The following is a 26,491-nucleotide window of genomic DNA, read 5'->3' as shown; positions in this document are numbered from 1 at the left end:
CAAATTGGGAGATAATTTCTGCATAGAGTGGATGATATGGAAGTATGCAGGACTGGGCAGCAAAAAAGGAGAACTTTTAAATATTCTTCAAGATGAGGCTTTGCCTCTTCACTGCTAGCAATTTATTCTACATGTGCCCACAGCAAATCATCTATATGATTAAATGGTGCAAAGCAAGACATTAGTTGAAATAGTAGTAGAGATTCTTCTATTTTGCAGTAAATTGGCTGAAGCATGACACTTGAATCTTGCTCCCATATTTTTTTTTAAGAAATGCTCCTGCTGCTTCTTGTTAAAGAGCTTAAACAAAAGACTCAGAGGTAGCAGCGGTGTTCAACTAATGGGTAGCGAGCAAATCAGATTTTGAGATGCCGAGCAACCTGCTCACAACCCCCGTGGTCAGTGTTGAATGTGTTCAGCTTGAACGTGTGTAGTGCCATTGCAGCCCCCGTGGTCAGTGGTTGCAGAGCCTGTGCTAAGGGAGAAAATAGCCCCAGGCTAGCAGTGTTTGGCCCAAGGAGAAGAGGCGCTAGGCCCAGCTGCAGAATTGGGCCAAGGGCAGCACAGCTGCAAGCCAAGGCTTTGAGACAGAAGGGCTGTGCTTCTGAGAAGGCAGAGCCTCAAGGGCAGCTCTGTGGTGGAATGGAGTCGGGTCTCCAGGGAGGGAACACCAACTGATTTTCAAGAGCAACCTAGTTTTCCCAATGCATGGGCCACAATTGTAGTAATATTTGCTTGGTGACATAAACCATGTGTGTTAGAGAATGAAATTTGTTTGCATCATCTCCTGGGCTCAGCTACTTGATATACGCAACAAATCGAGAATTAGTAGTAACCAATGTACCTGTAATCAAAGTTGAACTTTAGATATAATATAGAAAAAATGCAAATGTTATTCCAAGGGAAAAGCAAACTGCAAGGTAACTTTGCTTGAAGTTTGAACCTCTCTTCGAGGTTCATAAGTCACTTAAATTTAGTAGGATAGATCTTGTGTTTTCTAAACAGTTTTCTAGAATGCAGTGTGGTTTTCACAAGTTGCTACCTGTTTTCATTTAGTTGTAAAATTATGATAATCTGTATTACAGAATTACAAAAAGTGGTGGAATGTTACATTACTAATAGGTAGCGTAAATCTTTGTACTTATTCTGGAAACAAAATGATCTGCATAGAGCAGTACTATGTGTGAAATAATATTAGAGATAACCTGAAAGTAAGTATAATGCTGTGACCCTTCCTAGCTCAGAGAGATCACTGGCTAATAGTTTTATTCATACTTAAAGCAAATTGTGTTTTCTCTCCTCTTTTCTCTCCCTTCAACTCACATGCATACAATTTATAGAATCATAGAATCATAGAATATCCTGAGTTGGAAGGGACCCTTAAGGATCATCAAGTCCAACTCTTGACACCGCACAGGTCTACCCAAAAGTTCAGACCATGTGCCTAAGTGCACAGTCCAATCTCTTCTTAAATTCAGACAGGCTCGGTGCAGTGACCACTTCCCTGGGGAGCCTGTTCCAGTGTGCAACCACCCTCTCTGTGAAGAAACCCCTCCTGACGTCCAGACTAAATTTATTAAGGAAAAAAAGAAAAAAGAAAAAAAAAGAAAAAAAAAAGAAAGAAACAAAAAAAAGAAAAAAAAAAAAAAAGAAAGAAACACAAAGTTTGATGGCTGTTTTAGAAATTTAACGTTTTTCCCCAAGTGGCTGAGCAATCCAGGAAGTCTGTTTCAGTTACAAAACAAAGCTAAATAAACTGCAAATAAAAACGTCAGATGCTGTAATAAAGTGTGGTTACTTAATATTAAGTATTATGTATTACAAGCAAGAGAGATTTCCTGCTTCAAACGTAGGTATTATTATTGTGTATTTAAAAGGAAAATGTGAAACTGTTAACTATCCTTTGGGGCTTTAGCTATTAAAAAAAAAAAAAAAAAAAAAAAAAAAAACACACACACACACACAAAACAAAACAAAAAAACAGTTTCTTCTTAACTTGGAGGAGAAAAATGAACTCATATAGCAGGACTAAAACAGCACAGTTATACGTAGGATTGACTCCTCTGCAGGTGACAGTAGCTACAAAAATATTCATGTAGTGATATATGTGGCGTAATAATCTGTACTACAAGTTAATCCAATTTTACCTTGGATATAGTATTGTATGCTCTGGTTTTAAGAATGCAGCATCTTGGCAATGTGCCACCTATATATGGTAAAAAGCATATTATTATTTTTTTTACATTAAAGCAGAATACCCTGCTTAATTAGGGTTTTGTGAAGTCTGGCAATTATTCATCACAAGTACTTTCTATCTAATTTATAGTAATTTGAACTACTGTTTGATTCTACACGTCTTTTCTCATTGCTGGTCTAATGTCCAGTTAATCCTCTCATATTTACTTTTGGATATTTTTTAAACAAAAAGTTTGTCCCAAGCTACAGAACTAAAGTTCAAATAGAAGAGAGTCATTTGTCTTCCTTTGTTTTTATGAGAAGGTCTGCTCTGGAGAAAAATCAAATTCTGTATGACCATGTTTACAGCCTAGGCGGCTCATTCTTTGATCCACTTTTGGAATATTCTCCTCTTAACTGTTTTCCTATAACAAGTTTATTGCAATGAAAAGGAAATGCTATTAGGTGTTAAAAAGAATTTATAATTCTTATGATATTTATTCAAGTTTTAATATCAATTATTGTGTAATTGTCCTTAATGTTTCAGAGGCATACATCTTCACTTCTGTTTAGCTTCAGAAGATAACATATTTACCTAATGAAATAAGTGCCTACCTGATTTTTTTTTTTTCCATGTATACATTAGTAACTGCACTTATAAAAACATAGCTTGTAATCTTAGTTCCTCAAAACTCCCATTTTTTAATGACACAGGAAAAGCTTGGCTGCTTTCCAAATGACTGGGTAGTCTTGAGAGAGAGCAGGGCAAACAGCTAATTACAATGTTACAGGATGAGGGGGAATGGGCTTAAGTTGCGCCAGGGGAGTTTTAGGTTGGATCTTAGGAAGAACTTCTTTACCGAAAGGGTTGTTAGACATTGGAACAGGCTGCCCAGGGAAGTGGTGGAGTCACCATCCCTAGAAGTCTTTAAAAGACGTTTAGATGTAGACCTTAGGGATATGGTTTAGTGGGGACTGTTAGTGTTAGGTCAGAGGTTGGACTCGATGATCTTGAGGTCTCTTCCAACCTAGAAAGTCTGTGATTCTGTGATTGGTTTTTTGGCTATGAAGCATTGGAAGTTAGCTGGTACAGACTTACCATTTACTCTGTGCTGATAGTGGAATTCTTCATTGTTATTTGACTAAAGCTGAAATCTGTTTTGGAGTCCAAAATCATTCCTATGATCCCTGAACCATTATAACTAAAACTGTGTTTAAAAAATCTAACAATGCTGTGTATGATTGAACAAATATGTCTGTTTATTCCATGTCAATGGAAATTTGTTTAGTACCTTTAATATATCACTTTAAAGAAGGTCAGAATTGGATGCTCCTTTTTTAATCACAAACAGATCCAAGCAATAATAGCTGCAGTATTGCTAATGGAACTCCACTTGTATGTGAAGAAGCAATAATTGGTAAGTAAACCAAATAAATATGCAAGTGTGGTATGCAAGTATTGGATTGTTGCTCAAAGAGTTGATAAACTTCTCAGCTATGTGTTTTTCTGTCCCGGAAGAAATCAGATTAGAATAGTTCTAGAGCAAACAAAAATAGGACCGTGCATGTGTCAGCACAGGAACAATTGACTTCTGGAGACACCTGGATAATATGGGAGAGGAAGCAATGAGAAGCTATTACTTTCATTATTGAAATAGGCTGAACTAATGGTAATGTTCGATATCTGATTTGGGTAACTCAGATGTCATTTGAACTGGATTTGTAGCTTGTACCAAGCCGAACATGGACAAAATCTTTATGAAAATGTTACTTCTTATCACACACTGAAAAATACATCTCAATAGTACTTAAAAAATCAGTTTGTTTTGGACTCCAGTCAAAAAGAAATACAGTAAGGGAACAGAGACATATAAATATTTGTGAATGTGTGTTATATAGAGAAATACTCCCAAATGTGGTAAAAATAGCCTGTGTGAGCCAGCTCACTGCAGTATGTATTAGCTCTGCTGTTGAACAAGCCTCTAGAAGCCTAATTGACCTCTGCAACTAACCCTCTAGATCTCAGCTTGTAAAATAAACCTCGTTTATTAGACCACGTTTCCGTGAAGGAAGATGAGCGTGGAGACGTGTGTTCAGCAAACGCAGCCCAACTCACGAGTGTGGGAGTGCATTAAGAGCACCGTGACGCGTAGCGGTGCCACAGCATGGCGCAGCGCGGGGCTTAAAACGGCCCGAGTCGGGCTGGGCCTGGGCCTGGGCCTGAGGGGGAGTGGTGGGGAGCAGGGCCGCCGGGCTTTGAGGGGGCCGGGAGCTCTGAAGGGGCTGGGGTTAGCGGCGGTGAGGGGAAGGCGGGCTTGAGGTGTGCCCGGCCCCGCCTGGCGCCGCTTCGGGGGGGGAGGAACAGAAGGGCGCCCTGGGCCCGGGCCTCGGCTGAGGTGGCGGCACCGGGGCGGGAAGGAGCGGGCGGGCAGTGGGGAAGCCACCGGGGGAGCTCTGAGGCTCCTGGTTGGTGCTGAGGTGAGGTAGGTCTGCGGAAAACCCCGCTGCCTCTCCTTTAGAAAATTAGGAGGACGTTTTCAGACGCAAAAGAGTGGTTTGGTTTCTTCCTCTTGGAAGTGATCTGTCGCTTGCTTTACGTAGGAAACTGACAGCCTGTGCTTGGCTGGGAAGAGAAGTGGTGGTGAGCGCTTTGGGGAGCCTGGCTGCACTATCGGTATGTTGCGCTGTACTGCTTGTCGGCTTCATTATTCTTTTTTCTTACAGACTCGCATGTTTACTTCTTTGTGTTTGGTCTGGTCTGGATGGAAAGATAGTAACCCGGTAGTGAGCAGCAGTCAGATGGGGTAGAGCGTAAGCGTATTTAAGTTTGTTAATGTACAAGGGGAAAATCTTTCAGCCCTTGGTCCTTTCTCACGTGTAATGATAAGTCATCTGGATCAATGTGTGTTCTAAGAAACTAGATACGACCAGTTGCCAGAGTGTAGTAGGAATATAAAACAAATGGGATGATATTTTTGGCAAGCTGGGGGGGAAACTTACACTGGAAAAGATGTGGAAATCCTATGCTTTTCTCAGCTGTGCATTTTCAGAAATACCAGCAATGGGTAATTACTAGTAAAGAAATTAATGCAGAGCTCAGTCCTTCACTGAGATGGCAAACAGAACAATCCCTTATAATTTTGAGGCATGTGACTAAATGAACTGGGAGTTTTTACATTGCCTAGCATTGGTCTTTGTTAAATTTTATTCCATATACTTGTAAAGAATAGGGCCAGAGTAAATTAGATCAAAATGTTGCACGTATTCTGGTGTTTGTTTTATTTATTCTCTCCTGGTATTTTCTAATGATGTTTCTTTTGATTTTGGCCAAAGCCAAAATAAGATGGGTGTCTCAATTGGAGAGTTGGTGAGGTTTTTGGTTTCACTTTCATGTGCTACCTAGCACTGGAAAAAAACATACAGGGAGACTGAGCTCAACACTTTACATCTAGAGTCTGATTTTGATTGTAGTTTGTAACAAATACATATTTTTCAAAAAAGTAGATAATGTTTCATTTTGGAGAGAGTTAAGTTAGTTAAAAAGTTTAAAACTATCAGAGTGACAGATGTTATGATGATAAAATAAACTTCTTGCAATTCTAAACATCTTTAGTAACTTTTCTTATTGGGACTTATCTTGTTGCTTTACAGAAGTAATGCTGTACCAGATTTGAAGATCTGAGAGAGCTTTTGGTTTGCATAAAGTATAAAAGGAAATGGAAGAAGATGAGACTTCACGAGGTGAACCAGAGAGGGCAGAATTTAAAGCACGTGCTACCCCTGAAATCAGTCGGCGAATATCAGTTAGTGAGTTCCATTGCCATTGCTGTTATGACATTCTGGTTAATCCCACCACCCTGAATTGTGGACACAGTTTCTGTAGACATTGCCTAGCCTTGTGGTGGGTATCCTCCAAGAAGAATGAATGTCCAGAATGCAGAGAAAAATGGGAAGGATTCCCCAAAGTCAACATTCTTCTCAGGTAATTGTAATGTGCTTTTCTTTAAAAAATTATTTCTTAAACAACCAAAATTAACTGTCTGGTTTCTTGAATCTGCTATAAATTCTTGTATTTTATTGGTAATTTGAACTGTCACAAGGATGTTTAGAGCCAGAAGTCTTATACCTTGTTGCCTTTTTTTTTTTTTTTTTGAACTGTTCAAGCATGTTTTTCTGCATGAAAGTAAAGTGTTGTTTGCTTGTTTGTTTTTCTTGCATCCGTTAAAAGTATTAGGAAATAACCAGTTATTTGAAGTTAGAAGGATCCTTGATAAGTTTGTGATTATTTCTGTACTAAGAATTATTTGTAGGAAGAAGTATGATCTTATGGCAGAAGAAAGCTCAAAATATCAAACTGTTGTCTTAAATTACCTGCAAGTTCTTGCAGTGTGTTCAAGACAACATTGGCCTACATTAATAGGATTTTAATAAATAGTTTATAGAATTAATGGTATACTTTTATGTTGTTTCTTGCTTAGAATTTTGGAATGATCAAGGCATCCTAGTAGTGTACACAGTACTGATTTTATATATGAGATAAGGATTGTTGTTTTTAAATGTGAGATTTTTAACTTCCTCCATCTTTAAAAGCTAAGAAAAATAAAGTTTTAAAGTAATTGGTTTAAGTTTAATTTTACTAAGTATTGTTAACTGATGTTTTCTTGCTTTCAAAGATGAGTCTTCAGTAGAGGCTGGAAAACAAAAATCTTAAAATTAATCCCTTTTCTGAATGCTAGGCCTCAATGGTTATAGGTCAATGACAAGTATTTTTCCCATTAGGGATGTTATTGAAAGACTTTTCTCTGATGCAATTGAACAAAGAAAAGAAGATATTCAACAAAACAGTGATGTAGCACGCAGCTTAACAACCTTCCAAAAATATGGGAATGACCAGATTTCTACAGCTCCAAACACGGGAAGAATTAATCCTCGAGGAGGAGGGTTTTTCTCAGGCGTTCTGACAGCTTTAACTGGTGTAGCAGTAAGTTTTGTTGGGATGGTTTTCCATATACTTCATTTAATATGTAAATAAATATACTTAAATTACATGCACATAAAAAAGGGTTGTATAGAAGATATTTTAGCTGAGCTGAGTAAATAAGGTAGCAGAGTTGTCTGTCAGCAGCTATAATTGTAATATACAACAAATGGAAGTTAGACAACTTCAAGATAGTTCCTTGTAACCTAAATATTCTCCAGGGTTCTTAGCATGAAAGATTTTGCATGTTAAGTCCATCAATGCACATTTATTTGTGTGATAATATATTAGCTTTGCAAAGGATCTCTTTTTTTTTTTTTTTTAATCTACATATAGGTAGTACTACTTGGGTATCACTGGAGTAGCAGAGAATTTGAAGATGATCTTCTTGTCCACAAGCCAGTTGCTAAATGGACTGCTGAAGAAGTGATACTTTGGCTAGAGCAACTGGGTCCATGGGCTTCACATTATAAAGAGAAATTTCTCCTGGAGAAAGTAAATGGAAGGTGAGGGGTCTAATTGTCAGGAGTGGCTGTCATTTGAGTGGACTACTAGATAGTTTTCGTTAGACATGGTATATTATGAAATGACCAGGCTTTGTTCCATAGATAGTGGGAATATTCTATGGATGTAGCAAAGGAAAATACAGGGTAAGGTTTAACACTTATAGTTGAAAACTTTAGTAGTAGACACTAAGCAACCTAACAGAAAATTTTCTAAGAACTTGTTTAAATACTAACAATGTAGACTGAAATGATACTGAAAGTAAAATTCTACTAATGCATTATCTACCCCCCACCTTTTCTTTCTTGCGGAAATATGTGTGCTATATGCATTGTTGCACTCAACCCAAGAGTTCTAGGTTTGATGTCAGGAGACCAGACTAGATCTGTGATGTACTGAAGAATTGTGTTCAGTGATAGCCAACAAGCTGCTAAATTTGCGTGCTGAAAGCAGGCAAGAGAAAACTTGAAAAGAAGGATATTTAAAACCCAGGCTCTGAAACGCAGTTGATTCAGAATACTCCATGTGGAATGTAATCCAAAAGGTGATAACTTCTATCAGTAGCTTATTGTTTCATTATGTAATTACTGATTTGTTAGTCATATCTTTTTGGTGAAGAGTCACTGTTTACCTTCTGAATTCTTCTGCTTTTGTAGGCTCCTTCTCACACTGACAGAGGAGGATTTCACAAAAGAGCCTTACAGTATAGTGAACAACAATCATAGAAAAGCTATTATGGCAGAATTGGAATGTGTCAAAACTTTAGGTGTTAAGCCACCACAGAACCTTTGGGAATATAAGGTAAATTCTTTTTAAAGTCTGTAATCTATATAAAGTAATTTTAAAATGTATTTCAAATAAAATTCTCTTAAAGTCAAAAGCAATGTTAAGGAACTGTTGTATTTGAAAAATGATCTTTTTAAAAAGTCTAAGAACTGATGTGTCCCTTAATTTTTTCATTGTTTTAAATTTGATACCTTTCAGGCAGTAAATCCAGGAAAATCACTCTTTATTCTGTATGCACTGAAGAGTTCTCCGAGACTCAGTATGTTGTACTTGTATCTGTTTGATTATGCAGAAGCTTTCCTACCTTTCATCCACACAATTTGTCCTATGCAAGAAAACCAGTATGAAGATATTGTCACAAAATTATTAGTAAGTGTTCAAGTGCTGCATGGTTGAAGCAATTTGAAGCAATTTAGTTGCTTAAAATTGTGATTCATCATTTCATCTCATTACCATTCAACTTTTTAAAAAGAAATATTGTAAAGTAAATGGTTCCTCTTATTTTATTGAATGAGATTAACAGTGTTACAACCTTTAGCAAGATATTTAAGGATTTTAAACACGTGAAAACGATTCTTATGATTTTTTTTTTTTTTTTTAAGGTCACATGACTGTAGAAAAACCTTTATCTGAAAATATCCACATTTAAAAAATGGCATTATAAAGTCTGGACATTTGTGATGTTTTGTGCTACTCCAATGGAAATTACTGTATTACAGTGCTATCTACTAGAAAGCATTAAAAAAAAAGATTAATTACTGCTTTCATTTAAAAAAAAAAAAAAAAAAAAAAAAACACAACAGAGGAGTAGTGGAAATAAGCCAGCCAGTATTGTGTCTATTTAGTAGGAAACCGTTTAACAGTTTTTTTGTTTTGTTTTGTTTTTTCCTAATTTACAGGACCTCAAAGATCCTTCTTGGAAACAGTGGAGAGAATTCATTGTGAAGTATTTATTTGTGCCATACCAGTTGATAGCTGAGTTTGCTTGGGATTGGCTGGATGTGCACTATTGGACATCAAGATTTATAATTGTAAATGCAATGCTGCTCTCTGTTCTCGAGCTACTCTCCTTTTGGAGGCTCTGGTCAAGAAGAGAATTGAAGTAAGTCTTACTGAGCTTGTTGAAGGGTTTAGGAAGTACGTGACCTTATAAACTGGAAAACAAGTCTCTTATGACTTCACACTTGCTTACTGAAATTACATGTAGTGTCTAACCACAACTCTGAAACTAATAAGAATATGTGAATTTAAATCTGCACATGCACTAATTTCCAGTCTTGAATATATTTCTTGCTGTGAATACTTGAAAGGATTTCTTACAGCTGGTTTTACTGATCAGATGTAGCAAATGCAGTAATGGTAATATACATGTTCCTAACCATTAGTTCTCAGGATAAGAGTTAATGTGTACCTGCCTTTTATGGTAAATGGTATTAGCTGTCAGCTGAGAACTAAACATGCAAGAATTCTGTCAAGATATACTTATGGTATAGTTACTAAAGGATGTATCCTCAACTTAGTTTAGTTAGACTGATATCACCTCTGATGGTGATCAGAATTGCTAGAAGTAACAGGAAAGTTACACCTGAAGTAAGACCAAAGCAGTATTAATATCACTTCATAATTGCTTGATCTTTTGTTTATAGTTTTTAGAAGTCGCATAGGAGAAAGTCTTGGTTTGACATACATGTATATGGGGTATTCGCTTTCTTTGTCAGCAGCTAGGGGGCAGAACATCTTCAAACGAGAACAGAATATATGAACATAATCTATGACAAATCCAGAATTTTACCACTTTAACTGCTGTAGCTTGTAGTCTGAATAAATTGACTTAACACATCCTCACATAAAATGTAGTATTACTATATTTAAGAAAGTTTCTACGGAGTGCAGAATGATGCTTTGCAGGTAACTGAGTAAGCGTTGAATAATTTGAGGCTGCAGCATGTATTAACTTGGCTTAGAATGGTTAAAAACAAAGTTCCATTAAGCCTCTCCCTTTCCTTTTCCACAGGACTATTCCTCACAGAATGTGGAGACATTTCTGGAAAGTCTCAACCCAGGGTCTTTTTGTTGCTATTTTTTGGCCTTTTATACCTCAGTTTGTCTGCAATTGTTTGTTTTACTGGGCCTTGTACTTTAATCCAATTATAAACATTGATCTTGTGGTTAAAGAAGTAAGGCGCTTGGAGACACAAGTGCAGTGATTGGCATTAGAAATGTTGAGCTATTTAGTTTCTAAAAGTGGTTATTTGAAAGAAACTTTGCTTTTTCTCCTGTATGTATATGGCAGTGAAAATGTTGGATTACATTAAAGATACAAAAAAGCCTTAAGGTAAGTTACTCTTAAACAGTTGATTCCAACTCTGAGGATGGGCTTTATTATCCAGAATTATTTTTATAGTAAAAAAAGTATATCTGTATTCCTGATTTTGCCATTTAAAACTTAGTCATGTCATCATATTTTTGATCAAATCAAACATCTCTATTCTGTCTTAAAATTGGTGTCTTCTGAACAGCTACTGTAGTGTTTAACTTAGTATTTCATACCAGGGAAATGTGTTGCTCAGACCTTAAACTTGCCAAAGGAGAGTTCCTCCTAGACAGGCTTGATATTGAAAGTACTTCAGTGTTTTCAGCCTGCTTTACATGTGAAGTTGTGACTGTCAAATGCACAGTAAAGTTTGTTCTAGAATTCCCCGTTGAAGGCAAAGACTGCGTTTTCTTGCACTTTGGAAGATATTGGTGATTTGCGATTCAATTTGCTTTGTTTTGTTCAGATCAGTTAGATTTCATCGATAGTTTCTTTAATGCTCTCCTCTTAAAGTCTGTTGCTAATCCTTAAATTCAGGATTATCTCTTAAAGGGATTATTTTGGATAAGTGACCTGACACTGTAATTATGTCTTACTGCAATGTGTATCTAGATCTGTGAGTGAATGTTGACTGGAAGGTTATTTTGTATAAACTGGATTGCCATTTTTTAATGTATTTTTTTTTGACTGAAGGAGAAGCTCTTAAATATTCAAGAGCTGTGTTGCCTTGCATTATGTTGTTGATTTTTTCATTTGTATCATTAATTTTAAACTTTAAATCTGCCTATGAATATTTTTAAAGATTAAAAATACCTTTTTTAATCCTAATCCTTTCTAAAGAAGCTGTATTTATTTTATATCAAAGTGCTTGACATTTTCTTTGACGGTAAATGCTTCAAAAGAAAAAACTATGTTGAGCAATTTTTAATACAGGTAGGACCTCTTAAGTAGAGTGAGATACAAAAGTTGAATTAGATTTAATTAACATTTAATATGGACAAGAGGGCTTTTTACGCTGATGCTGTCACTTTATGCATTCCTTCCTGTCAGTTCAAATGTAACAAATGTTAAGATAAGTGTTAGTGGAAAAGTGTGGATTGTATCTTACATTCCAGGGAAGTGAGGATAGAAAACTTAGAGTGAATGATATTATGAATCTGAATATAAACCCAACAATATTAGATATTAGGAAGGAATTCTTTGCTGTAAGGGTGGTGAGGCCCTGGCCCAGGCTGCCCAGAGGAGCTGTGGGTGCCCCATCCCTGGCAGTGCCCAAGGCCAGGCTGGATAGGGTTTGGGCTTTGGGCAGCCTGGTCTAATGGAAGGTGTCCCTGCCCACAGGAGGGGTTGGAACTGGGTGGTCATTAAAGGTCCTTTCCAACCCAAACTATTCTGTGATTCAAACAAATTTTAAGTCAGTTACTCATTAAACTGATAAATACTAAATAGGAATTGAGATAGTAAATAAAAGTTTACACCAAACTACTGAACATGCTTTTTTTAGTCCATGTATTGTAAAAGATAAATGAGAATGTAAACGTTTACTTCAGCTGTTCTGGGACAGAGAAGCTAGAGTGGCAGGAAGGAGAATCAAGAAAGCGAAAAATCATTTCTTGTCAATACTGTGACAAAAATAGTCTTTTTAGTTTTAAATGCATACGGAGTTTTCATAAAGGCTGATGTTTTGTACCTAATATCTACACACAGGCTGAATCTCACCACACATAACATCTGGCCACAAAAGGTACTTTGTATGATAGGGAGCTTTAGAAAAACATTTGGCAGCTTGGCTATCACATTCACATGCCATTTTTTGACACTTTTCTTCTATTGATTCTGAAAGAAAACAAATAAGTTTGATATTAGTTTGAAGTAATTAGAAATAACAAATGGAACTACGGCAATCATTACTTCCTATTCTATGTTTGGCAGATAAATAATGCAATCCTTTACAAAACAGCAATCATACTTTATTTTACTCTTGTAGTTCAAATGCAACAGGAACTATACTGAACTTTAGTAAGACAGTTCTTTTGCTTATTGGGAAATCTGTTGTATTTAGACTGAGCTCCATGCAAGGACAGCTCAGCAATAGAGGATACATAAGCATGGTTTGCTTTAGCAAAAGTTCTCTACCTTCTTTAGAAAAGGAACTCTGGTAACTAATTCCTCTGGAAAGTGATATGTAACCCTCTTTGCCTGCCCTTTTGCTCTAGTGAAATTTGAGTTTGGGAAGAAATTTCCATTTCACATGTGCTTTTACTCCATTAAAGGATGTAGCATTAAAAATTATCTATGTGTAATAAAGAATGCAAAGGTGTTCCATCTTCAGCTTATATTCTCCCCCCTCTCCCCCCCCTTTTTTTTTAATTAAGGTATTCTGTAAGAAGTTAGGTAAAGTATGTTAAAGTACAATAAAATCCATCTCTAGCCATGGTTGTTTTGTAATTGTAGTCCTTAACAGAAACTTAGTAGGGTTTTTTGCCATGAATGCTGTCTTCTAGCATTAACGTTTCTTGTTGGCATGAACGGTTTCTTCCACAGCAGTATGTTTTAGTCTTATTGTGCCAACCCAGAAACGCAATTTTTTTTTTTTCTGCAGCAGTCTATAAACTGAAAAAATTTTGATTATGTTTTGTCAGAGTGTGAAAGCTTACCTCAATCTCTGCTTGAGATTTGTCTAGGAGCAGAACAAGCATTCAGTTTTGTGATGAAGAAACTCAAATTCTGCTATGAAATGGGACTGTTTTTAATGTATATACGTTGATGTTGTAACTAGCTACCCTATAAGCTTCTCAATAGCGTAAGTAGTATAAATAAAATATTAACTGAGAAGACTAGAGAAGAACTATTCTTTTTTTTTTTTTTTTTTTTTTTTTTGGGGGGGGGGGTTGGGGAAGAAGGGGAAGGGTTATTGCTCCAAACTTTGCTGGCATACCATTTGAGAAAGTTATTTTATTATTTTGTTCCAACTTTATTTATTGCTGATATGCTTATTGTCTTGACTAGTATTTCAAAATGTCAGCTTCTGGTCTGGAATAGGAGCAGAACCTTTACAGCCAAACATAGGCTGACTGCAATTTGACTGTTAGATAGTTTAAGAGAGAAGATGCTTAGCACTTCCGGAGCGGAGGAGGAAATTACTAAGTAGAGAGTCTATATGAGCTAGATGCTTGGGCAAAATAGGGGTTGAATGAAAAGGAGGAAAGAAAATAACATCAAAAACCTTCATCTGACTTCAGGTCAGGCAAATATTAAATTTAGTTGTGAAGCGAGGGTTTTTGTTTTGTTTTCTCTGAATGACCTACCCTGCTACCTGTAAAATATGTCAGTCTGAGAGTTAACTTTTAATCAAATTTATAAAAGGGCCTGCACTTTTGCAATGCAAATAATAAGATACTAAGCTGATTTGTATTCTGGGTCGTAGCATACATGCAAAATAACTTTGACTTAAAAAATATATATTTTTAAAGTGTTAAGTGTTTTAAGGGCTTGCAAAGCTTGGGGGCTTCTTAGGTGTTATAGCTTCAAAAAGTTCTTGTATATGTGAAAACACTGAGTGTTGTAAACAAATCATGTAAAAGACATGCTGCTTCTCCCTGTTACATATATTTGTTTCATTTCTTTATCATCTCTTTGTCCCTCCCTTTTATACTGTAGCTTGGCATGTATTACATTCATATTTTGGAGCAATCAAACAAGCTTTATCAGGTTGAATTTTCAAATCTACATTTTATGGCTTGTGGACACGCTATTTCAATAAACAAATATACTCATCAAATAACTTATTACCTCAGTGTTTGAACTTTTAAGTTTTAATTGCAGTCACTTGTGCATTGCAGTCACTAGCAGTGTGGTGTGCAGTCAGTCAGTGGTAAGTATGTCAAAAATGTGTACATTGTGAACTTAGAAATGGTATGTAATATTTTCTGCTGAGTATAAAAATGATCCTTTTTAAACAGCTGTAATTTTCTGTCCCTGTTTGTAGTTGCTTTCCAGTTGGAGACCATGGCATAGCGTGGGTTCCTTAATATATGTACACGTTACACAGCTTGAGTGAGAATGGGTAGGTTGGTTTGTTTATTTTTGAAGTATTTTCTGAAAAAATAATAGGAACTTGTAGATCAGAATTTTGCTTGGTTATGTCAGCAGGTGGGGATTTAGAAAAAGAAATTGCATTCAGTTGGTATAGTCATGCTTTCTAGAAAAATAGCTTACCCTGCAAAGAGGTTGCAAAAGGAGGGAAGGTAAAATAAGGATTTTGCAGTTAAGGAAGCATCTCTTTATGAAGTCCATGAGGCAATCAGTGCAAGAAAAACTAAACCCAAAAACATTAACCGTCCACTCACCACACATGGCAACATTGTCTTCACATTCCCAGTGGTAACTTTCTATCTTAGGGTGACAACCTGCTCGTTCTGCCTTACCATAGCAGCAGTCATGGTTAAAGCAGCACCTGAGAGAAACAGAAATGGGTTTGCCTTAATTCATACTGTGGTAATTTACAGTCACATAATCCAGATGGCTTTTATCAGCATATTTAGTAGGTTGTAAAGTAATAAAACAGTAAATGTATGAATGTGCAAAGAGTTGCCTAACTGAATCAAAACAGGATAACTGTTTAACAGATAATATAGACATTAAGTATTCTTTCAGGGGAAAAAAGTGTCTGATACACATTGATTTAGTTGAACTTTCCCTTTCATCTGTAAGAATCTATCAAGTATTCTCAGTTTTAAACAAAATGCCTACCCCCTCCCTTTCAGCCCCTTTCAAGAAGATGATTAAACACCAGTATAGTTTGTCAGATAATAAGTGACTTATTTTTCTGCCAATTATTGATGACTTTTGTAACAATTTCGGGGGGGGGGGGGGGAGGGTGGGTTAGATGAGAAAACTTGTTAGGCCAAAGCATACTACCAAAAATGTCTTTTCATGGCAAAGTCCTTAGATGGTGCAGGTGAACTGTTCAGTAACGCATAGGCATGGTTGCAGTTTAATGTCATATACCTAAAACTGTTTACTCCCTATCATACAAAAAAAATAGAAAATTACCCCAGATCATGCTTTAAAGGTTATTCTTTTCACATTTGAGACAATGAATTCATAGACTTTCTATCACACTGTGGAACTAAACAGTATAGGTAAGTGTTAATGGCATATTTTAATGCTTAAAAAAAAATAATTATTCATATGGTGTGGAGACACTGCAAGCCCAGAATAGCAAGTAGGGAAGGACCTGAATTCAGATAAATAGTTTGCAAGTCTTTGCTGCAGACTGTTCTTTTTCCTTAGTGGAAGAACAGGATGCATCCGCAAGCTTTTTGCATTCAGTCATTCAGTTACCTCCTGGTAGCCTACAACCATCATATTATAGTATGTACGTGATGTTTAGCAATGGTGTTTAGGTTGCCTGAGGAATCTGTTTGCAAGAGACCTCACGGCATTGACTTTTTCTCACTTGAAATGACTTTTTTTTGTATGCTTGTTAAATAATTACTTGGTAATTGTACAACAATCTTCACTTAAACATCCTGCAGTACTTTACAGGCATTTTGCTATTCAATTTTTAAGTAGCTCAATACATCCCTTTTACATGTATGAGTAAGTGTCTTCCAAGAAACAAAAGAAAAAAAATGGACTCAGAGTCTTCATAGCAGGACTAAGGTAAATAAACCAGGAAGTATGGCCTTTTCTTTTCTTTTTTTTTTTTTTTTTTTTTGCCACAGTTCAGTCTATCTTCATGTCTCTACAGAAATAGCAGTCTTATTAAGAATGCCTCTCTTATATTTTTAGAATAACTTTAGACCTAATTTAAGAATTTAATATAAAAAACAAATGCTTCTGTATTTTATATGTCTTATAAAATCAATAAAAATTGTCTCCATTTGAAAGTTTATTTTTGTGATAGGCATAAATTTGAATTGCAGTAAGTATTATACAAATAATTCCATTACAGACATTCTTGCTTCTGATTAAGTATTTCTGTAATTTCACTTAAATTGTTTTCAGACCTAATTCTGAATGTAAACAGTTCACAGTGTAGCTCATGACTATAAGAAATACAATTTGGTAAGAGTGTTTGATGCTACGTTTTAATTAGTGCCAAATACTAATTTGGTCAAATGCAGAAGCAGAGTAATAAGCCACTTCTGGCTTGTTCTGAATGTTACATAGCCATGGCTTGTGCAGAATAAGCTTCTTGCTATTACGGGACTTCTGTGAAGTGAGAAATAGACTCACAAGGAAAGATTAGCTTACTATAGATGCTTCGCCACTATCTTTGGTTATGCAATTAACTATAACTAATAACAGATCCTTCTTTTCATGTGTTCCCAGCCATAAAGCAGCAACCACAAATACTCTCTTTTAAAACAACAGAACTTATGTGCAAAAGCTTGAAATACATATGAAAAGATCCTAAAAGTTTAAGGTCTGATAAGCACAACTACTCTGTGCAAAAAACTCAGATGCAAGCTTTCTGTATGCCTTTCTGTATGTTCTACCCCAAATGTAAGTGTCAGGTATTTGTTTTAATTTGTTTTACAATATAATCTGGTTGGAAAGTGATAACCAAGAGGTAACATATGGTGGGGAAATTTATTGTTATAATGATAACCTTGAAAATGTAAAACTTTTATTTAACTTTTATTTAACTACAATAACCATGAAATCATCTCCCTGACAGCTAACATTCAATTATTAGTTAAATTGACGGTAGTCAGTATAATAAGGTCTCATACTAAATTTAAAAGGACTGGTTTTATAATTATTGTAGTAATGATTCATAGCTCCTCTTATTCAAAAGTTATTTTTCACAGGTTGAATTTTGCACAACTTTCTATGTACTATTCATCCCATTTTATTAGTGTTCAAAACAGAATTAGAATCAAAAGACTTGCAATTGGGGCTTTTTTAATAGATAGTTTGAATGTTTTAGTTTTTAAAACGTCTCTAAGAAGACTTCAGTTTTCGGCCAAGCAGCAACAGCAAGAAAACTCAGTTGTACCATGAAACAAATATTAATGTAGTAAGAGTTTGAGATAAAGACTCATGTAGGTCTACAGTGATACTATTTAAATAACTTCAGAGTTTCTTAGCATTCTGAAGAATTTAGAGTCAGTTCCTGTGTTGATGTTAAATAGGCCTAATTCATATTTTAGTCCTTTTTCTCTGTCATTTGCAAGCATTCAGCACTTTGCTACTCAGATAAATAGTTACTCTTACCAATCTACTCTGTCCTTGGGCCATCCTCTTCCTCCCAGTCCACAGTAGCATCCATAACGTAGGTAGGCAAAAGGAGATCGTCCTGTAGTACATCTAATGGCTCCGGCTAATTCCAGAATTCCTCTTTTGTTCCTTAAATGGGCTTCCCCAAGAGTGCCTCTATAAACTATGGAAGAAAAACTTTGCGTTGAATCTAATGTGCAGACACAGTCATTTACATTATTAGTATTTATTTTAACTTTGATAATATATATCAGTACTTTGAAATAATGCTCCATTCTCTTTTTGAAACTCTGGGGCACAGTGATTGACTGTCCTTGACCCAATCCCTTTTCCCCTACTTGGTAGTGAGCAGAATACTGAACAGCATTCAGAAAAGGTGTTGTGTTTTCCTCCCATGAAGGCAGCATATAATGACAGACTTCAGTCATTTCTGTTCTTAAAACTGGCTAGAGCTAGCATGTTCTGTGGTCTAGATCCACAAGTCTGCTAGGACTAGATGTCCTAAGTGATGACTTTCTCCTTATCCTAAAATGCAATTTTGCCTATGTTATTACTTTATATAATATAAAATTCACACTTGTACAAGTATATCCTTTTTCATGGGGTACTTTTTTTTTTTCCACTAATGTATCCTAATTTCTAGGTTAAGATGCCAAGTAACTGACTTTTCTGGGGGAGAGAGGAGTTTCTGTTGTTATAATAAGTTGAAGGGATGAAGGGTGTGTGTATAAATTTGGGAGGGAATTCTTTTTGTTGATGTATGTGAAGGTTGTGAAGACTGTATGATTAATGTATATTTTAATGATAATTCCCCTTCAGGGAGCAGAGAAGCATGTGGGTGCTTGGAATCATTTATAGGGAAGTTAGAAAAAATGTTGGTTGTTTAAGGGATTCTCACCATCATTTCTACAGAACAAGACTATTGAAGGACTTTATTGTAGCCATCAGTTCAATACTAAAGCTGTTAGGTCCTGGGCAAATTAACGTTGGGACACCATGTGACTCTTTTTAGGGCTTCAGGTCATCCTTCAGTTTAAGCTAACACATCAAAGACCCTGGATGGTAAATAGGCAGCATTTCCTTATACTGAAGGCTCCAACCTATTTTCAGAAATTTTTAAGTCTTAAGTTATTTTTACACCAGCATTGAAAACATTTACCTTTGCTATCAGTACAGGTTCAATAAATTACTGGAAAAAAAATGTTGCAGTAAGGCTGCAGCATTACAAACTAAAACAGCTTATAATCTTAAGTGGTTAGTTTTGCTAGTCCTGTAGCTAGCCAGTAACAACTGAAGGAACCACATTAGTGGCTAACAGCAAAGCCAGGTTTGCTGTACATGTTAGTAACTGACGAAACCCCAGAAGCAAGTGAAGAATGTACAGAGTGTATCTTGGTTCTTGGCTGCTGGGGAAGGAAGGTGTAGGAGGGCAACAAGACAGAAAGAGAAAGGTAAGAACTTCCAAATCACATTTCTGGTTACATCACAGTTGTCTGTTAACTTCGGAGAAATGACAGTCCCATATTTAAATCCAGGTAAAATGGAAGTGATGAACTGTCTACTCCATGGCAAGCTCAAGTATAATTTTTTTGAAGTATGCCACATAAATTAAAAGGAAATGAAATCTTTATCCTTGGAATTTTTCAATGTTACAGCATCTGGACATCCAGGTATAAAGCAAGGCTGTATTGTACCAGATGCTCAAAATGAGGCTGAAGGAAAGGTTTGTTCCAACAGCTTTATAACCCAAGTATAATAAAAGCAATGAAGGATGCTCCTAGAACTCACATAATGACAGAAACAGGAGGAGTATTGGCACGGTAATGATAGCGTTAGTGTATTAGCAGCACAATAAATGTTTACAAAATATTTTATCAGAACTTCTGTGGAATAAAGCCAAAGAAAATATTAAAATTTCAGGTGTTCCTGCTCTCAAAAGAAAGCTTTACAGACAAGTATTTGGAGGTTAGGGGGGAAACAAAACTAACGAGATCAGCAAACTCAAGTTTAAATGGATGTGATATACCTGATTTGGAAGTAAAGGTTGAAGGAAAAACAATGCTATACCAATTTTAAGATTACTTTACACATTAAAAATAGCAGATGGGGACACAAACACAATCTATTCAGTTCTATGTGATTCTAATGAACAAACCACAGAGATTAAAAGCCACCAGGTGACTTTTTGAAGAGTGAAATTAAGTTAACAGTGAAGACAGCCTGAGAGAAAGTAACAGTAAGTAATCACATTATGTTGGTGTCCTGCCTGATTTCAAATCAGTAATTTTGTTGCCCAAATTGGAGTCCTGCCACGTTTGGAGAGTTTAAACTTCATTGTACCTTCATGGTTTGTCACCTGTATGAACTCTTAAGCATTTTGATTGTGCTGTACATGGTTATAGAATTATAGAATACTTTGGGTTGGAAGGGACAATGTAATAATTAACATGTTTTTCTGCCTCAGAAATGGTCTTTCTCACCTCATCTTGTTGCACAGACTACTGATATGCTATCTCTATGAACTGTGGTCGCGTATAAACTTTGAACAGATAAATTTGCCTGGTACTGTGGACCAAGCATTGAGAAACAGGTAAATTGCATTTCCCTTCCTCCTCACTGCCTACGGAATGGGTGACTGCGATGCTTGACTCAGCTGTCGGGCTGAAGCCAGGCTCTCTCTGTAATGATTGCTCTAGGCTGGCACAAGCAGTGAAACAGTCTTTCATTGTTTTCCTTAATGTTCTTGCTGAGGTTTGGGCTGTGCAAAGGATGAAGTCTTGGAGGATGATCAAAATGCAGAAGGAATAATAGGGGCACTCTGAAGTGAGGAACTAGAATTGGGGCAGTGAGCCTTGTGGAACATAAAGTTGGCCCCATTATGCAAGCACATTACCTTGTGGTCTTTAATCAGGTAATGTTTTTTTTTTTTTTTTCCCCAGACCCCTGATTCATTCTGTACAGAGGGTATGCTGTAAGAACAGGTCAAGGCTCTTGTCCTTAAGATCTTTCTATTTGTGAGATTTAGTTTGCTGAATTTGCCAGTGGTTTAAGAATGTGTGGACAAGTGCAGGAAGACAAAAGCGAATCTCTTAGTTAAGGCAGCTGAATGCTATTCTGGAAAACTGGATTTTATCCTTACAGCTGTTAGAGAGGTTCAGCATGAGGTTAGTTTTAACCCTTTAAAACAATGCCTCTCAATGGTGCCAGCCTGCTGAATATCCCAGGGCTAGAGAAACAAATTACGAGTGTACTGCTGAGAGCTAGGCTTTGAGCAGTTGATGTTTCCTGTCATTTATAGTAGCAGAAAATAAGATTGGGTTCTGTCATTTCACCATGGAAACCTAAAATTAGTAGATGCTTTTATTTATGTGTTAACTTAGCTACCTATCTGTAAAAGAGGGATGATGATGGTATAGTTTCAAAAAAGCATGGAGTAAGTACATTCAGGCACTATGCTGATGAATGCCTCAGAAAATCTATGAGGAAATGGAATAAATTATTACAACTGGTCTCTAATACTGTTTAAGAAACAGGATATTAATTTAATAAGTAGGGGACAAAAAAAAATTAAATACCTGCTAAGTGAGCAGTCTGTTATAGTCAGGTACGAGGCAGGGGTCCTTTAACTACATTCCCGTGCTGTAACTTACTCCCGAGGAATGAGTCAGTCTCTATGAATAAGCCCGCTGTAGCTGTGCAGACAATCCTAGCACCAGCAATTCCTTACTTCAGGACAACTTTGTGCCTCGAGTGTCTTAACACCCTGAGATGGGTATGGTAAAACATCCTGCCTCTGTGGAAAGGTTATTACACCTGCAGTTGGGTTTTACGTACCAAACTTTTACACATTTTGCCCATTACTGATGAACTTCTGTTAAGGGGGGGGGGAAAGGCAGCAAAGCTCCCCCCCAAGAAGCAAAGCCCCCTTCCAGCCTCCCCCCGGCCCAGCAGCTCCCCTTGTCGGGGGCAGGTCTCAGGCCGGGGTCGCAGCCCCTGTAGCCCTGCCCCCGAGCCCCGTCCGCAGCCCCAGGGCTCTCACCAGTCAGCAGCAGCAGCAGCAGCAGCGGGCCCGGGCGGGGCGCCATGGGCAGCGGGGGCGAGCAGCGCGGCCTCGCTCTGCGGCCGTCGTGCGGGACTGAGCCGGGGCCGCCCTCGCCGGCCCTAAGAGGCTGCCCCCGGGCCGGACACCGCGCTCCCGAGAAGGGAGGAGCCGCGCTGGGGGCCCCGGCTGAGCGGGGACAGCCCCGCTCCTCTCTCAGTGCGGCTCAGCCTCGAGGCGAGGGGCCGAGCAGCTCGGCACTGCTGCGGGGTGGTGCCCAGCGCCGGGTTCGTGCGCTGAACCGGGAGGCCGGGGAGGCAAAGCTGCCCCTGCTGCTGCAGCCGCCCGTGGGCTCCGCAGCTCGATCGAAGGGACTTTTTAACCTTCCCTCTGGCAAAGTAGGCTTATACTGAGAGCTCTCTCTCTCTCTCTCTTTTTTTTTCTTTTTTTTTTTTTTTTTTCCCACTTCCAGATCATTCACTTTTTGTATATGCTTTCCCTTCCAACTCTTGGATTATTTTGCAAAATCTACAGCTGGGTTTCACATTCTGATCGTGGTGTCATTGCTTCTCAACACACAGACAACACTGCTTGCTTTTACATCACTTTTCTTTGCTGCTACATTCCAGGTATTTCATTAGAGTTTTTATTGTTGTACTAAAACCAGTGCATTTCTTCATGCACCCCTGAATATCTTGTGTATTGATTTTTTTCCTCTCTCTCTTTTGCATGTAGTATTATTACATTTCAGTATACCACACCCATTGGATCACACTACAACTGACTGGATAAAGAAGTAGAGAGAAGAAAAAGAGACAGCTGGGGTTCTGTCGGTTGGTTGATTTTTTTTTTTATTTTTTATTTTTTTGTGTGTGTGTGTTTGGTTTTTTTTGCTTGTTTTCAACAGGATTTACCAAGAACTTGTTCACACCATTTTACTATTGGAAAGCAGCTTGTAGTTTTGTAGTAAAGGCTATTTTCACCAAAGAAATAAAATGTTTTTGGATGTGTATTGAAGTATGATTCTACTTTTGCATCAAAATACCCTGTTTTCTGCTTCATATCGCTCCTCTTTAATCACAAGGGAAGTGGAAAATCATATGTGGTCTGATTGCAAGAGACAAAAAGCACGCACAGATGGATCAGGTTTGTTTTTTGTTATGTTCTCATTAACCCACTCTATGAACTGTTTGTGTTGGCACAGAAGTTAGGGTAGTGCGGGATAAATGTGGAAACACATCAGCTGAAGGTAGGATATTGACATACCTTTGCACACCTGACACAACTTTGTGCAACTGCCTGCAGAACACCAGAAGCAGTTCATTAGCCAGGCAAGGCTGTACATTGTGCCCAAATAAACAGACACACTCATGGCGTGAAGTTTTCACAAACCAGAAAGCATGGTTTCCAGCTCGAGAGGCATTACGTCGAGGCATAGGCATCGATAGTTCTGGATCCTGGTAGAGGCTCACTCTGTGACTGTGCCTTCCCACTGACTGATGCCAAGCAGCTTCTGATACAGGGTGCTACTGTGCACTGCCAGCAGTTCCTTCTATCCCTACCTCATGGCTGTTCTGAGCACAGCAGAGCTACTGCTGTACCTCCTGGGGAGCTGGACTTGCATGCTGGAAAAATGGGATCTCTGGCAATCATAACTGTTGTCAATGATCCTGAAAGTTTTGCTAATATATGAGCCATAGCAGATAATCCATCTGTTGGAATAGATTCTATTTATTTATTTTTATTTGAAGATTTTGTTGCTACTGCCATCAACTGGGTCAAAACAATTTTCTTATTACTCATGGAGTCACGCTGCTAATTACTGTTACACTATTTTTATATTGTCACTTATACATTATTTGTTTACTGACTCTTCCGGTCAATAAGTCACACCTATTAGAGTGTTTTAATAGTGTTGAACTGCAGTATAGTGAAACTTCCAGTTGAACAGTATCCCATCCAACATACCACTGGATATGACATTAAAAACAATATCCAGCGGAGCAACGTGAATTAAATGTCATGTTTGCTCTTCAGGAGACTGCCTGATGCAATGTGCTGGTGCACCTGATGTTGGCTTAGTACAGCTGATGTGGATTTTTCATCTAAACTGGCTAATTCTTCTCATATGCATGTTATCCAACTGTCACAAAATTTCATGCTATTAACATTTAAGTGAGGTGGTATTTGCAGAAGTTATACATAGAGTAATAGAAAGTATTACAGCAGTGTATTATTTATCTATCTGTACCTACTGAATAGTTTATATGTAAATAGTTTGAACTGGAATAGAACCATCCTCTTGGTGTCCTGCGGCCCTGGGAAATGTTCTACTAAAATGAGCAGGATTGACACAGAAGTGGGCTGTCAAAGTTCCAGTAGCTTCTGCAGCATTTATCCAGCGATCATATAATCAGTTACTTTTAAGAAATATATTTATCTTTATGTAGAGACCACTTAAGAGGTTACAGCTGATTTGATGTATTTCTTAGGTCGTGAGGTGGTGATAGTGCTTGCGTGTGAGTACTTTTTCCCATGCTCTATATTTAAATATGCTTCCTAAAATTTCATCTGTGATTTTAAAATGCATTTTCCCTGAAGGAAGGAAAGCAATCTTACAACCCTTGAAAAATCACATGAGATTGAAATGCTCAGGCTACAGCTGCTTCCATTAGAAAAGAGAAAAAGTTGTGAGGTAACAAACTATATGAAGTAAGGAATGCAAGTCAGGATTTCTGATTCACAAGAACTGCAGTAAAAGGAAAATATCTAGTGAAATCAGGACAAAAATTCTGAAAAATAAATACTTCAAGGGGAGTTAGGTTGTCCAAATAATTGCCATTGTATACAGCTAAGAAAATATACTAGTAACAGATTGGAAGTTATTACAGATTATGACGATTGTTTACTTAGTTAATGGGACTCAAAATTCCCTTTACATTTTAAAATAATATTTTATAGGACAGTGGAAATGTCATATTCACTCTTTCTAGTGTCCCTTTCTTCTTTCTGAAGCACTTGGTAAGTGGTAGAAGGTGTATGCAAGAAATGGCATTTTCTTTCTTACTGGTGAATTTGTACATTGTGAATTGGAGCCGTGCAAGGGTAGGGAGAAGCATTTTCGTTTCAAATATCCTTTCTCAACCAAGGCTGCATGTGCTCAACGGTAGCTTTAATTAAGTTGTTTTTAAATCTGAGGAATAGATTAATATAATTGAGGCAGATAGTTGCACTGAGGAACATTCTCTCAGAACAAAAATATTATGGGCAATCTTGTTAAGTTGTTTGTAAAGGCCTGGTTTCTGGGTCTATGATTCAGTTTCCTTATGTGTAGAATGAGGATATTAGTCTGTATACACAGCAAGATGGTAACTTTTTGGACTAATTTATTCTAAAATGTTGATGAAAAGTGTTGGAATGGTCTAAAACAGGAATAAGTGCAAGGTATCCAGTTCCCCTGTGAGCAGGTGAAGGTGGTGATTTTGAGAAAAACGATAGTGTGTTTGCCATTGACCAAACAGCTGCAAAGCTGTATTTTTTAAGTAACAGAAAAAGTTGCTTTCATTAACACTTTCTATTTAGTAAGAGCAATTATTTTTACTGAGAAATTAAAAACAAACAAAAAAATTGACCTCCTACCTTGGACGAGGGTTGGTTTATGTACTCAGAACTTAGCTATTATGAAGATCCCTAGTAATGATGATGATTGTAGGAGTACTAGGGTGTGTAGGTATCTAAGGCAAGTCCTACAAAATCGGAATTCTACTGTGTTAAGCATGTTGCAATGTACATGACATATTCCTACCCCACTGAATTAATGAGCTAAGCAAGCAACTAATAAAGAATGGTGGAAGAAGTTATTTCTCCCATTGTTATAGATGGGAATGGAAGCAGGGTGATTTGGTGAAACTCTTATGTGAGGGTTGTGGTAGAGCTGGGAACTGCACCTTGGTGTCTTATTTATCATCATCTTCATAAAAAGAACAGTCTTATTCCAGAATTTGTTTGGAAACAGTTATTGGCTTTGTTCCCACATCTTAGAGGTTTGGCTGGCTTCCTTCTCTTTCATGTCTTTCCGTCCTCTGTAGCTCCTTTTCAGAACCAACGCTTCCTGTTTACCAATGTTTTCTTCATCTCATGCTGCTGGGGATGTTGTTCCATAAATGGTAAGAGTTATAAAACATAACCTGGAGAGAGAGATGTTTGAAATGATTTGAAAATATTCTCCTGAACCAGTTTATAATATTTAATAACATACTTCACGGTACTATCTCAAAACTATTTCTAGCATACAGAACAAAATTCAACTTTGATTTAAGACTATACCAGCCTATGGTATGACTTACACTGTTTTTGTAATGGTAAGTCTATGAGAAGAATAATATGTTCCAAGAGAATTTTGGGAACCATGTTTGTAGCATCCTCAACATGCCCTTTGGCAACAATGTTGTCATGTCCCTCCCGT

The 26,491-nt window shown here is 37.3% G+C and overlaps 2 protein-coding genes across 3 annotated transcripts; one reads left to right on the top strand and one right to left on the bottom strand.

Moving 5' to 3' along the window:
* Positions 1–4,562: 4,562 nt before the first annotated feature.
* Positions 4,563–10,842, top strand: BFAR (bifunctional apoptosis regulator). Of its 2 annotated transcripts, none has more exons than XM_032197277.1 (9): positions 4,563–4,653; positions 4,777–4,849; positions 5,827–6,157; positions 6,955–7,156; positions 7,490–7,659; positions 8,314–8,458; positions 8,642–8,812; positions 9,343–9,545; positions 10,458–10,842. In XM_032197277.1, the coding sequence occupies exons 3-9, from the start codon at positions 5,892–5,894 to the stop codon at positions 10,648–10,650; spliced, it is 1,350 nt and encodes a 449-aa protein (XP_032053168.1). In that variant the 5' UTR covers positions 4,563–4,653; positions 4,777–4,849; positions 5,827–5,891; the 3' UTR covers positions 10,651–10,842. The 2 variants fall into 2 exon arrangements, with proteins under 2 accessions (XP_032053168.1, XP_032053167.1); XM_032197276.1 differs by having other exon boundaries at positions 4,563–4,658.
* A 1,535-nt stretch (positions 10,843–12,377) lies between these two features.
* LOC116495374 (phospholipase A2-like) lies at positions 12,378–26,436 on the bottom strand. Its single transcript, XM_032197795.1, has 4 exons — positions 26,373–26,436; positions 17,985–18,150; positions 15,107–15,213; positions 12,378–12,593 (listed from the first exon to the last, which is right to left on the bottom strand). Exons 1-4 carry the CDS (start codon positions 26,434–26,436, stop codon positions 12,448–12,450), a joined length of 483 nt encoding a protein of 160 aa, XP_032053686.1. The 3' UTR covers positions 12,378–12,447.
* Between the last annotated feature and the right edge of the window lie 55 nt (positions 26,437–26,491).

The sequence above is a fragment of the Aythya fuligula genome, chromosome 15 (genome assembly GCF_009819795.1).
Source record: "Aythya fuligula isolate bAytFul2 chromosome 15, bAytFul2.pri, whole genome shotgun sequence".
NCBI lineage: Eukaryota > Metazoa > Chordata > Aves > Anseriformes > Anatidae > Aythya > Aythya fuligula.
Note: the sequence above shows the minus strand (reverse complement) of the source record. Positions and strands in the feature narration are given on the sequence as shown.